The sequence below is a fragment of the Setaria viridis genome, chromosome 9 (genome assembly GCF_005286985.2).
Source record: "Setaria viridis chromosome 9, Setaria_viridis_v4.0, whole genome shotgun sequence".
NCBI lineage: Eukaryota > Viridiplantae > Streptophyta > Magnoliopsida > Poales > Poaceae > Setaria > Setaria viridis.
The window spans coordinates 43,012,648-43,024,752 of NC_048271.2; the positions used below are offsets into that span (position 1 = coordinate 43,012,648).

General features: G+C 42.1%; 1 protein-coding gene across 2 annotated transcripts; it reads right to left on the bottom strand.

Moving 5' to 3' along the window:
- Positions 1 to 556: 556 nt before the first annotated feature.
- On the bottom strand, positions 557 to 7,264 carry LOC117835102 (protein phosphatase 2C 32). Of its 2 annotated transcripts, XM_034714464.2 has the most exons (4): positions 4,091 to 7,250; positions 2,453 to 2,566; positions 1,575 to 1,839; positions 557 to 911 (listed from the first exon to the last, which is right to left on the bottom strand). In XM_034714464.2, the coding sequence occupies exons 1-4, from the start codon at positions 6,488 to 6,490 to the stop codon at positions 796 to 798; spliced, it is 2,895 nt and encodes a 964-aa protein (XP_034570355.1). In that variant the 5' UTR covers positions 6,491 to 7,250; the 3' UTR covers positions 557 to 795. The 2 variants fall into 2 exon arrangements, with proteins under 2 accessions (XP_034570355.1, XP_034570356.1); XM_034714465.2 differs by lacking the exons at positions 557 to 911; positions 1,575 to 1,839; positions 2,453 to 2,566 and adding an exon at positions 3,480 to 3,652 and having other exon boundaries at positions 4,091 to 7,264.
- Positions 7,265 to 12,105: the final 4,841 nt, after the last annotated feature.

Here is a 12,105-nt window from a genome sequence, read left to right on the forward strand (position 1 = left end):
ATTCCTCAGAAACCTTTAGCTCCTGTTCAACCTTCTGATTGTAATAACCACTACCATGCCACAACGGCCACCCACCAACAGCTCCTCAAAAAGGAGGATAAACATAAAAGGCAAGGTGATCAGGATATGATCAGCTGAACAAACTTGAGTCGTGAGGCGACAAACTGCCAACAAGTCTGTCAACTGCTCATAGTGCCCTGGGCACATTTTCTATGCTTCACTCAGCATCGAAAAGGATCTAACCTTACCAAGCACAGATCTAATAGGCAAAGTAAGACAACAGACACCGCACAAGTGACCGACACTCTGCTCTTCGATACAACCTCCAAACCCTATGCCCCCAAAATAATCTATTACAAAACATACTGCTTTGTAAAGCCTACCAGTTTCAGATATAGTGCATATTTGCTTCACATCGATCCGCAAACCCATCACCCGTATCCCATCTTAGAAAAGAATGGTCCTTCTTAGCAAAGGACCAAAAAAATAACAAACACAAAAATAATAAAACCTACAACACAAAAGCAAACGTTCAAAGGAGACTGGAGATGGAATCTGCCCCCAAAGAACCTTTTTTTTTTCCTAATAACAAAAGAGAAAACCTGTATACGTCAATTCGGACTGGCCAAGCATGCACAGCACGAATCGTTGAAGACAGAAAAGGCACATGGATTGCCAGACTAAAATTTGAACATAGTTGAAAAATAAAGACAGCAAGCATTGGCGCCTTTCCTAATTGATAATTTACTACGCTAAGTGAGACTGCAAGGAACAGACCAGGTCATGTTTCAACAGTCATCCAGAAGATCGCCATATTCTTCCTTCAAGTGAGATTACCATAACAGAAACATCATCATGGTATTTCCGACGATCACCCTGGGGAATATCCAGTAACTCATGAAAATCCATCCCTGCATGTGTTATTCAACACCCAAAAAAAGCTTAGTTGCCAGAAGTTCTCCACAAACACATTTTTTTGTTTGCAATTAATAATCCAAGATTTAAAAATTCTCCCATAATTTTCTACATGTCAAATCCTAGACACAATAGATATCCTATATTCAAGCCAAGGGAAAAAAGTGACAGGCCTTAGAAATAACTAAGACAGCATTTAGATCAGAAACTCCGGAAGATTTTTTCTTAAAACCCAGATGTGAACAATAGAGTAGGAAAAAAGAGGTAAATTGGACTGTGATTAGATCAGGTGGCTGCATCCAAAATTCACCACTCCGAAACATTCTGTAAAGCCTCTAATGCCCTTAATATATTAACAGGCCCCTGGAACAGCACATTGTATTTACTATTTAGAGAGACTACTGTGAGTGCCAAACACTTTCTCATGAATTATATCCAGGAAATCAACAAGACATTCACGAAGCATAAGGAAAACTTTACCATGCTAACATCGAGATGAGAGTAAACTGTTAACATATATAATATCTGATGGCTAGATAAAAATAGAATATATAATTCATTAGCACAGTTCAATAGTTCATTAATCTTGAACCATAAACCCTAGTAGTGTCATCTGAACTAAATTGGTACAGGTTAAAATGTATGAAGGAAGAACTGACCATTCTTTTTGGCTGCACGACATAGAAGTTCAGCTACAAGGTATTGCGCAGGGTCTCCCTCTGGTACATTTTCCATGAACCACGAAACATGCGAAACTACCTCATCATTGCTGAAATATTGATACAATCCATCTGATGACAGTACAAGAAATCGATCATTTGTGCAGAGACGATGGTGAAGTACAGCAGGGTTGCAGCTGATATACGGTGATGTGCCAACATAGTCGACGCGGAACATTTGAAGCAGTGCCTCGTTATATTTTGGCTGCAATATGCAAAAAAGACAACCATTTAAACAATAGAAGATTCTGTTGCAACAGAACAAACTTAGGTTGCCACCTGAAAGTAATGAGATTATCATATATCTATGAGATTTTCATTTGGAGTTTAGTTAATAAAAGTTAAAAAGAATCACTACGACCATTATTTACATATAAGATGTGTTCATCTTGAATTATTTAACCTGCAGACCTAGCCTTTTTGCTGTTTTCAGGTTATCAAGGCAATGATGGAAGGTCCACCACCTTGAAAGTAAAAACTTAGGGACTACAGGTGCACATGTGCTACCATCATATGAACCAGTATGTAGCAGTTTCAATGCATAACGAAATGGAGCCTTTAGCTCACTCTTTTCCTTGTGGTTCTAGTACAAGAACCAAGGAAATGAAGCCATTTACTGTTTCAATTAGATCAAACTACGAACAAATACATACCCATTTCCTGTCATTTATTGTAACAAGCACAGAAACGATTCATATGATGTGGTTCGGGCATAACATCACACCTTATAAGAAAAAGTGAAAGACTATTGACATGGTTGTTTGATATAGCGAGGTTATATAAACTATCAACCATAGGCATAAGTTCTATGAAGTTACCTTCTTTAGAAAGCCGGCACCAAATGCTCTAGTAACCTTCAATTGCCCCTTCACTCTATCATTAAAGATAGCTTGAGGATCATCAGGATGTTCTGCCTTAATCCGCAAGACTTCCTGAAAAGCGTCATCACAAAATAAACTGAGACTGGTTAAACAAATTGTAATCAGTAGTCACTAGTGTAATAAAGTTCAAGGTGGAATGTTAACCAGATTAGCAATGCAATTTGAAATGGCATGTTAAATTAGCAAGAAATGCTAAACACGACTGGATGAAACGCTGAAGGATTTGTTCTTAGAAAGAATGAAGAAAAATATTGGGGAAAAATAGTCATATATTCTACTAATACCTAGCCACAAAAACAAAGCTGACTTCATTTAAAGGCATTTCAAGTAGATAAAATATGCTTGATACAGCACCAATAAGACACCCTTCCAACTAAATACTGCAGATGTAAAACACAGGATTCAAAGTACATCAAAATGCACCAATAAATCTAACAATCAGGCAATATCAGGTCGCATATCAAACTGGTGAACAATAGGTTCTCTAGATGCTAAAATAATAATGATGTGGAACCTGGCAGCTAAAGAAAAAACTAATACTTGGGGCCCATTTCTCTGCGGCAATGTCCAGTTCAGAAAAAAAAAATGAATTTGGAAGGTATGCAAACGATTGCCTGCGGTACTAAATGATAGTTAACACTACACCTGCGGTCTGCAAGCTTACAAGGAAATAAACTAGTTTGTGGTATGTAGACCTCTTGTGAAGGATCTACTCAACAACTGTGTAACTAGCAAGGTATACTGATGTTCAACGATGTAATTTAGTTCTATCTGATAGAAATTTGGTATATAGGACAGATGGAAATATTGTAATCACATTATTTTTTGTTTTTAAGGAACCTATTTGGCAATGTCAGCATAGCTAAATTAGTGAGTAATCTCAATCAATCAGCTTGTGACAACTCGAAGGACTCAACAACTATGAATAACTCGGAAAGTCAGACTCTACCTGGATGCAGTTCAGGAGATACGCACACAGTGATTTGCATGTATTTACACACACAAGTTTTGAGCAAGAAGCCAAGTCTAGAATCAATCCATTTTTAACATATGATGATGATAGGCCAAACCAGTAGTTGAAACAGTTCAAGGTAGATGGTGAGTTTGGATCTTGCTAACCAACTGAAAGAATAGTATCTAGAAACCACAAAAGCATATATAAGAGCATGAGCATCATCATGTTATTTTCTAAATAACTTTTCCAATTGCTAATTTTTAACTGAAAAACTTAGAAATACCTTTCAAAACCAATAATATCATGATTTTGCAGAATCAAGTTAAATCTTTGGATTTTGAAGAGGTGTAAGACTATCAAATGCCCTGCCACAGTCATCTCATCAGGAGACTACATATTGTAGCATCATTGTTATACAGACTGTATAAAGTAAACTGCACGACTAGAAGTATACTAGTATTCATCTTGCCACATCCTTAAGGGAATACAGAAAGATGATAAAAAGAACTGCTAAAATGTGCATTATTGATACATGAAGAACTCAAAGATCAAATCTGAATAGGACAACAGGTGCCAATAAGGAGTGAAAACAAGGAAAATTTATTTGACAGAGTTGTTACCTCCTCAATACTTGTGCTATGGTCAGTTGACAATTGCACTGCTCTCATTTTCAATCTGCATATTGAGAGTTCCTTAGCTTTTGTATTGCTACTTAGGTGGCTGTTAGGATTATGCATAGGGGACTCTTCTGATATCCTATCAAGCTCGACACGAACCAGCGACTCCCTTGACCTGTTTCGATGTCGTAAATCTCCTTTTAAGAAACTTGAGCAGTTATACTGATCATTGTCCTGTGCCAAGATAACTCGGCTATCCCCAAGATTCATGACATACACATCCTGGTCCTTCATCAACATTACAAGGACACATGAGCCCATCAATGCAAGCTCCGGATGTCGATCAAGCTCCCTTTCCACTATTTCCATGTATGCTTCCTCGGTTGTTTCAAGTGCCCGTGACATTGCCCTCAATACAGCATCATGCTCCACTGGTCCTGACTTGCATCTCCTTATGACTTCCGAAGGTTGAATAATGCTTTCCTCAACATGAGGTTGATCTCTGTGCCAATCATAGTTCCATGGGAAAAACTTCTTCTGCAACAACTTTTGCTTTTTGTACATCTTCCTCAACTTTGATCCAAATAAAAATCTTCTTGTAGTTTGCTTGTGCCCTGATGAAGATGTCGAAATTGAACACCCACTACACTCTTTGGGATCAATGCCAAGTACACTATCAGCATGCCTTGAACTTCCAAGATCCTCAGAATCCTCATAGCATTCTCCTGTTGCTGCCAATGAACACCTGGAGATCTCTGCTGCATTTCTGGAGCTTCCTTCTGTAGTGCCTGCAAGCGTATTATGCAAGTTCTGGGTTTTCCTTCCCTCTGGTGATGCCTTAGACACACTTCTGTTATGATCTTCCAACAATTCCATCTCAAGTAGCTCAAAAAGACGCTTGCTCTTTCTGTTTTCTTTCAAGAATCTGCCATGTTGATCACAATAGGCACTATTCTCTGCCATACAGCTACAGCTAATGTTTAAATCTGTACTTGAGAGACCTCTGTTTGAGTTGTGAGACTCTCTACTTTGGAGATCATTTCCCAGATCAGCTTCAGCCGTTTCCTCAACTATCTCATCAGCGCCCAACTCCTGACTGCTTGAAACTTGTGTAGCCAAATCTTTCTGTTCACTACTGGTACAATTTGGCTGAACTTGCAAGGCACTGTCATCACAATCCTTTTCTGCTGACACATTACGTTTTTCAACATTACCAAGTTGTTCTTGTTTCCCACTGTCAATCTGGAACTGACTGCCATCACCATGAGGAGCGTCCATAGAAGTAGCGACTGGTTCACCCTCTTCATGAGTAGATACATGATCGCTCCTTTCAGAGCTTTCTTCATAAACCCAGAGCAGTCCTTCCAGTTCTTTATCAATGGCCTTGTATAGGTTGCTCATCAGAAAGTCAGGTGCATCAGGGCCACTGAAACCATCATAAATTCCAATGAAAAGCCATCCTTGCTCTTCGGACAGAACAACATGAACCCTATCTTCCCCTGCCTTTCCATGAGCCCACTGCAGGTTCCTTGTCACATTATACTCAGGTTCCGGTAGCCCAGCTTCCAACCCATTCTGTGAGCCTTCTGATCTGGACTTTGCATCCCTTGCCCAGGGCAGCTGAGCCATGGAATGCAACAGAAACTTGTGAACCCAGCCTGGATTTTGCGAGTTCCTGCTAAATGTTCTCGACAATGCGGTTTTCATGGGTCTGCTAATCCTATGTACAAGATGTCCTAGGCCAGCTTTCCTCCGACCATACGAAAGAGGTGCTGAGAAGTTGCTTCTGTTGCCACCATCGATAGGGCCTGACATGAAGACCCCCTTGTCCAATGGCCCCGACATGAACCCGGCAGCGCCTTTGTCCAGCGGCCCAGACGCAAATCCTCTCTCCAGCGGCCCCGACAAGAAGGTATTGAGCGGCCCTGACCCTCGCGGCACTGGCTGCAAGGGCACGGCGGCGAAGGAGGCTGTGCTCTCAAACGCGGCAGCGGGCTCCTGCACCTCGCCTGCAAGGGAGACGCTGAGGTTGCCCGTCCTGGCAGAGGACGCATTAGCGCTGACCGAGGCCCCCGATATGGTCCGGAAGGTGGTCTCGCCGAAGCTCCTGCTGGGCCGCTGCAGCCCGGCAGCCGCCGCCGCGGCGGCGGCAGCAGCCAGGTCCTCGGCGGCCTCCTGGCGGAAGGAGCCGCTGCGGGTCTCCGAGTCCATGACGCTGGAGTCGAGCGTGTATCGCTCGGAGTTGGAGGGCGTGATGGCGGGGGAGTCTGCGGCCGCGCCCGGGCGGACGTAGCAGAAGGAGTGTCCGAGCCCTTCGTCGAGCGGCTCGAGGAAGTCGAGGTCGACGCCGGCCTTGTCGGCCGGCGCGAAGCAGCCGACGACCCGGGACGTGCTGTTGCCCATGGCCGGCCGGCGCGCGGCTGCTGCTGCGGTCGCCGCGGCTCAGCACCCCGCAGGGAGAGCGCGCTCCAATGCCCGTCGCCGAGGGCCCCGGGCGCCCGGCAGCATGAGCAGGCAGACGCCGCCGCACGGCGAGACGCGGTCCCCCACCCGGTGCCCCAATCCCCGGGCCAGCCGCCCTCGCATCTTAGGCCGCCGCCCCCCGCCTGCTCGAGGAAATGCCCCGGCGCAGCAGCCCCATGCCACGACCCGCCGCCGCCGCCGCACCGCCCCCCAAACTCCCCAACAAACCGATCAGGAATCGAGATTGAGGTCAGGAAACCAACAGCACCTCTCGCCTCCGTATCAGGCCGGGCTTCCCGGCGGATCCCGAATCTGGCCGCCGGCGACCGGGGAACCGGAGCCGCCCCCGCGAGGCGGGATCGAGGAAATGGGGGGATCTACGCGGGCGAGCCGGGATGCTGCCTTCGGGGGGGGGAGCCGCCGTGGAGAGGACTCGCCTCCGGGTCGGGGGGTTTTGGTGCGATTTCAAATGGGCTGGGAGGGTTGGGGTGGGAGGAACGAACAGGGGGGGACGGAGGAAAAAGGTGGAGTTGGGAATGGAATTGTTGGAAGCTGCTGCTGTGTCTTGTGAGGGAGGGGCCGAGGGGGGAGAAGTGGAGTGAGCCACCTTGTTGTATGTAGTGGAGTGGAGACGAGGGGGAGTTTGGTGCTCTGCGCTCTCTTGCGCAGTTGCTTTGCTTGCTTGCTCTTGCTCCTCCGGCACAGCCTGTAGCCTCAGGCCAAGCTAGGGGTTGCTGCAGTGCGTGTTGTTGCTTGCTCGGCTTCGCTTGGCACGCCTCTCCAGTTTTAGGCTCTTGCATCGCTTTGTTTCATCTCCTTGTTTCCATAATTGGTGTTTTGCGTCCAGTTTTTCTCTTTCTTCCTTTGCAAGTTTTCCTACCTCCTCGAGTTGGATTTTTTTTGTTTTCATGCTCAATTTGTCCTAGCTAGTTTCCCTTTTTATGTCTTGTTTATGTGAGAGAAATTTACAAAATCATGCACTAGCAATATTTGTCGATAACTTCACGGTTAATAACTTGGATTTATGCACAAACATCACTATGTGTTAATATAGTCTTTTTTTATGATTTTCTTTTGGAGTCGAGAGAGAGGTGCTTGGAGTGCTTGCTTGCAAACTGAGGCTAGGTCTCATTATCTTTCCTTTTGTTTTCCCCTATGGCTCTTTATTTTATCTATTATTTTTGCTACAACCAGTTTTTTTTCTAGGATGAGTTGGTGTCTGTGGCCTATTGTTTTCTTGCATCATTGGATTTGGTGGTGCTGTCTGTGAGAGTCAAAGCAAAGAAAAGAGTAGGCTGGAAGCCGGATGACCGAACCGGGGACCCCTGGTCCTCATCGTCATGATCATCGCCACAACATGGATGGACAGGTGGAAAGGGTGGACTTCTGAGGTCTTGCTTACATTCGGAAAACATTCCTAAAAAGGCATGCCACTTGCAAATCGTGTCTGCGAGTCTAGCCTTTGATATAAAAATCTTCTAAAATTTCATGAACCTACCCGCATTGCCTCCCACTTGTGCAAGTGTGCGTATGGATCTTCTTACAACCTGAAGGCTAATCCCAGTGGGAGTTTCATAGAGGTTTCATGCACATTAAATACGGTGACACATCAGCATATGTGATGATATGGCATGGTAGTTATGAAGTGAGAGAGGGAAGGAGTTTCATCAGGATGAAACTGTGTATACATTGTTTCCAAGACTATGAAACCTATTGAAACTTGCATTGGGGGCTATAGAGTTTCATCTCATCTAACCATATCCAATCACATGCCTCACAATTAAATGTTATGGGCATCCTATGAAATCGTGAAATGAAACTGTGCACTGGGACTCCCTATTTCATTCATGAGAATACATCTCAAATGATGATGTGGCATCCTTGAAAACAGTGCAATGAAACCTTGCACTGGGACTAGCCTAATAAAGCCCCATAGTCATTTTTTTTCTTTTGAGTAAGGTCATCATTTTTTTCCTTCATGGTATCATCATGTTGGAATAATGTCTATGTTTCGGTCTTTTACTATGCAGAAGAAAAGATATAGGGGAAATTAGAGAGACTCCAACAGGGTACCACATTGTTGACATTGTTTTGCTTCATAGAAGTTTACAAGAAACTGAAATGTTGAAATAGCCATTTGTTCTCCATCACTCCATGTGGCCATGTGGGTTGAGGTAGGTTTGGATTACTATCCTAGCATTTTGAAACAAATTTTAGTTGTCTTGTAAATTTTGGCAAACATTTTTGGATTCACACCAGACGTGTGCCCCCCAGAAATTTGGCAACGCCAACAGAAAGTGGGTGAAACTTGGGAAACTAATAAATTGACATGGTTCTTTGGCATGACTCTGTTGCATTCAACAATGACATGTCAGCTTCTCATTTGTTGCAACATTTTTAGATGTTAACTTTCACATGTTGTAAACCACACATCTGATTTCGAATTTTGTAGTTATTTTAATTATATCTACGAAACAATAACACATGTTGACTTTGTTGGGATGCTGAAGAAATTTGCATGACATGTACAGTTACAATTTTGCAAAAGAAAAAATCATGGTTGCAGTCCACACAAATATTTCCTCCACATACAAATTGATCAGCATGGCTAAAAACCAAACATGATCATATTTCCAAAACTTGATCATACCCAAGGGGGTTTTCAGCAGTTTGATGCTCAATTTGTTCGACTTCTATGTTTTATTTATATTTAAAATGTTTATTTTTCTCTAAATTTGCTTAGATCATACTCTCTCCATTCCAAATAGTAGGTTGTTTTAGCATTGTCTTTAAGTCAAAATTTGACCAATATTATATATAGAAATGATATCAAATAATTGAACTATCAAAATATTATATTTCATTGTGTATATATAGTGAAACCAGTTTGATGTTGCATATATTTATGTATTCTTCTATAAATTTGATCAAAGCTACAAAAATTTGACTTGGGACGAAATTATGATGACTTACAGCTTAATATAATAAAATTAAGACGACTTACAATTTGGAATGTAGGGAGTGTATCTAGAAAAAACATAAACATGGCTTATACTCTACTCCTTGCATATCTTTATGTATAAATTGGGAAAATTGCACACGTCTTCTCGTTGCTGTAGACGTCATCATTGATCAACTTAGTTCTGCCCCCAAGTCAACTGAGTCACCAGACAGCTTGTTTAAACAACTACCTGATTCGAGTTCATACGGAAATCAAACAAGCTGGTCGCGATCCAGTAGTAATTAAACTAGTAATTACTAGTACGTGGAAAACGCAATAAAAAACTAGTACACGGCGAGATGCAAAAGACGAATTCCCAACACGCGCATGAGACAGTGATGGGGCGTCAAGCTCGAACATGTTCGGGTCAAAACGCAGAATCTGCTCGTCGCGAACACATGGAACATGTCTAATCCACACCCAGTGTTTGCATATACTCAGAGTATGGCTGAACAAAGAAGAACACAAAAATTTGCTGTTGGCCGGCCGGCAACATCCACGTTGGGTCCTTGCAAAAAGAAAAGAAAAGGAAAAAAAGAAAGACAAAGAATTTGCAAACCCTCACATCTAATAATCCCCACTAAATTTTTTTTCTGAATGAAGTTAAAAAAATAAGCAAAGTTAGGTTTCAATATTTCTTGAACTAGATATCAGTTTTTTTTTGTTCCAATGTTCAAAGGGAAGCACCAAAATTGTAATTAAAGTCTTAATTTCTCAATCACAATGAGTGTTACTGATAAATGTGAAACCAGTATCTGAACACGGGACTGCAATTCCATGGTCTGAAAGTCCGAAATCCAAACCCCAAAAGTCAAGGCTCAAAGTGCAGATGTCTGTGAGGCGACAGCATGCACCCAGGGTCGGATAATGGCAGCGCCCAAGATCTTGACAGGCATGCCAATCCAGGCACCTGCGTAGACGTACCACTACCGTAAAATTGAGCATTCGTCCAACACGCCCACATGTCTTTTCGTCCGATACTAACACGCGATGTTACTACTGGTCGTCACGCACAGTGCCACCGGAACCCTTGTAGTACTGGTTTGTAGCCTCAGCCGATACTAAATAGCGTCATGTGGACCGCGTGGCTGACAGCTAGATTCCCAGGAAGTCATTTAGTACCGGCTAGTGGCTTCAACCGGTATTAGATGGTGAGAATGCATTTAGTACCGGCTAGTAGCATCAAACGGTACTAATTGAAATCATTTAGTACCGGTTGAACCTACTAGCCGGTACTAATGTCAACCATTTGCTCTATAAATGAGCTGCTTCCTTAGCTTCCTCCTCCGAGCGAGCAAATCAACCATTTGCTCGGGCTTCGTTTTTCTTCACTCGACCAGCTTCTTTACTAGACCGGTTAGCAACTTCATTCTCCCTCCTCTGGTTATAATATTCTAGGTATTTTTTGAATGAGCTAGTTTTATATTACAAACAGAGTACTTGTTGCTTTATTAGAGTGAGGAGAATGGAGAATTTTTTAGAATGAGTTTTATGTTACAAATGCAGTACTTGTTGATCTTTTAGAACGAGGAGAATGGAGATTTTTTTTAGAGTGAGGTGAATGGGGAGTTTTTTAGAATGAGTTTTATGTTACAAATGGAGTACTAGCTTGCTGATCTTTTAGAATGAGAAGAATGGAGAGTTTTTTAGAGTGAGGTGAATGTGGAGTTTTTTATAATGAGTTTTATGTTACAAATGGAGTACTAGCTTGTTGATCTTTTAGAGTGAGGAGAATGGAGAGTTTTTTAGAATGAGTTTTATGTTACAAATGGAGTACTTGTTGATCTTTTAGAACGAGGAGAATTGAGAGTTTTTTAACTATCTTTCCCCTAACTAATCTAATACGAAGCTCTATGTCCATTTTTTACGTAAGACGATGCCGATGGATCGGCAATGGATGTAACACCTCCGCTCCTCCAATACCAGAGAACAGAAGAATTTCGAGTCCACAAACTCTAGTTGAACATCATAAAAGAATTTTGAAATAGTTTTCCTAATAGCTTTTGGAGCCAGATTTTCAAATAGAAGTATGGTGGCTAATAGCCGGTTCAGGTAGAGATTTGTTCACTGACACCCATCGGCTTAAAGTTGGCCTGGACAGGCATTGGGCCACCATACTTCTATTATGAAAATGTGGCAGTTGCTCCAAAAGATGTTGGGCAATTATTTCAAGATTCCTTTATGATATTTAGCTATTCAGCTAGAGTAGGTGGACTCGTAGATTTATGTTGTATCATTATTTTAGGATTGGTGTATCTTTTTATCTTCCAAATTAACGGTCGTGACGTGAATAATTCTATGTTCTAAATATCTCATTTATCTAAGACTTAATATGTATGATGAATTTTTATCTCTACTATTTCATATATATAATTTACTCTAGTTAATACTCTACATATGTCATGAGGATTAACGCCAATGATGCAGATGATAGATTTTTAAATTTTTATCTCTACTATTTCACAAATATACATGTGACAACCTTATCATAATTATTGGAACATTTTATTACAATTAAACATTTTCATATGTAATGTATTTAGTTAATATCATG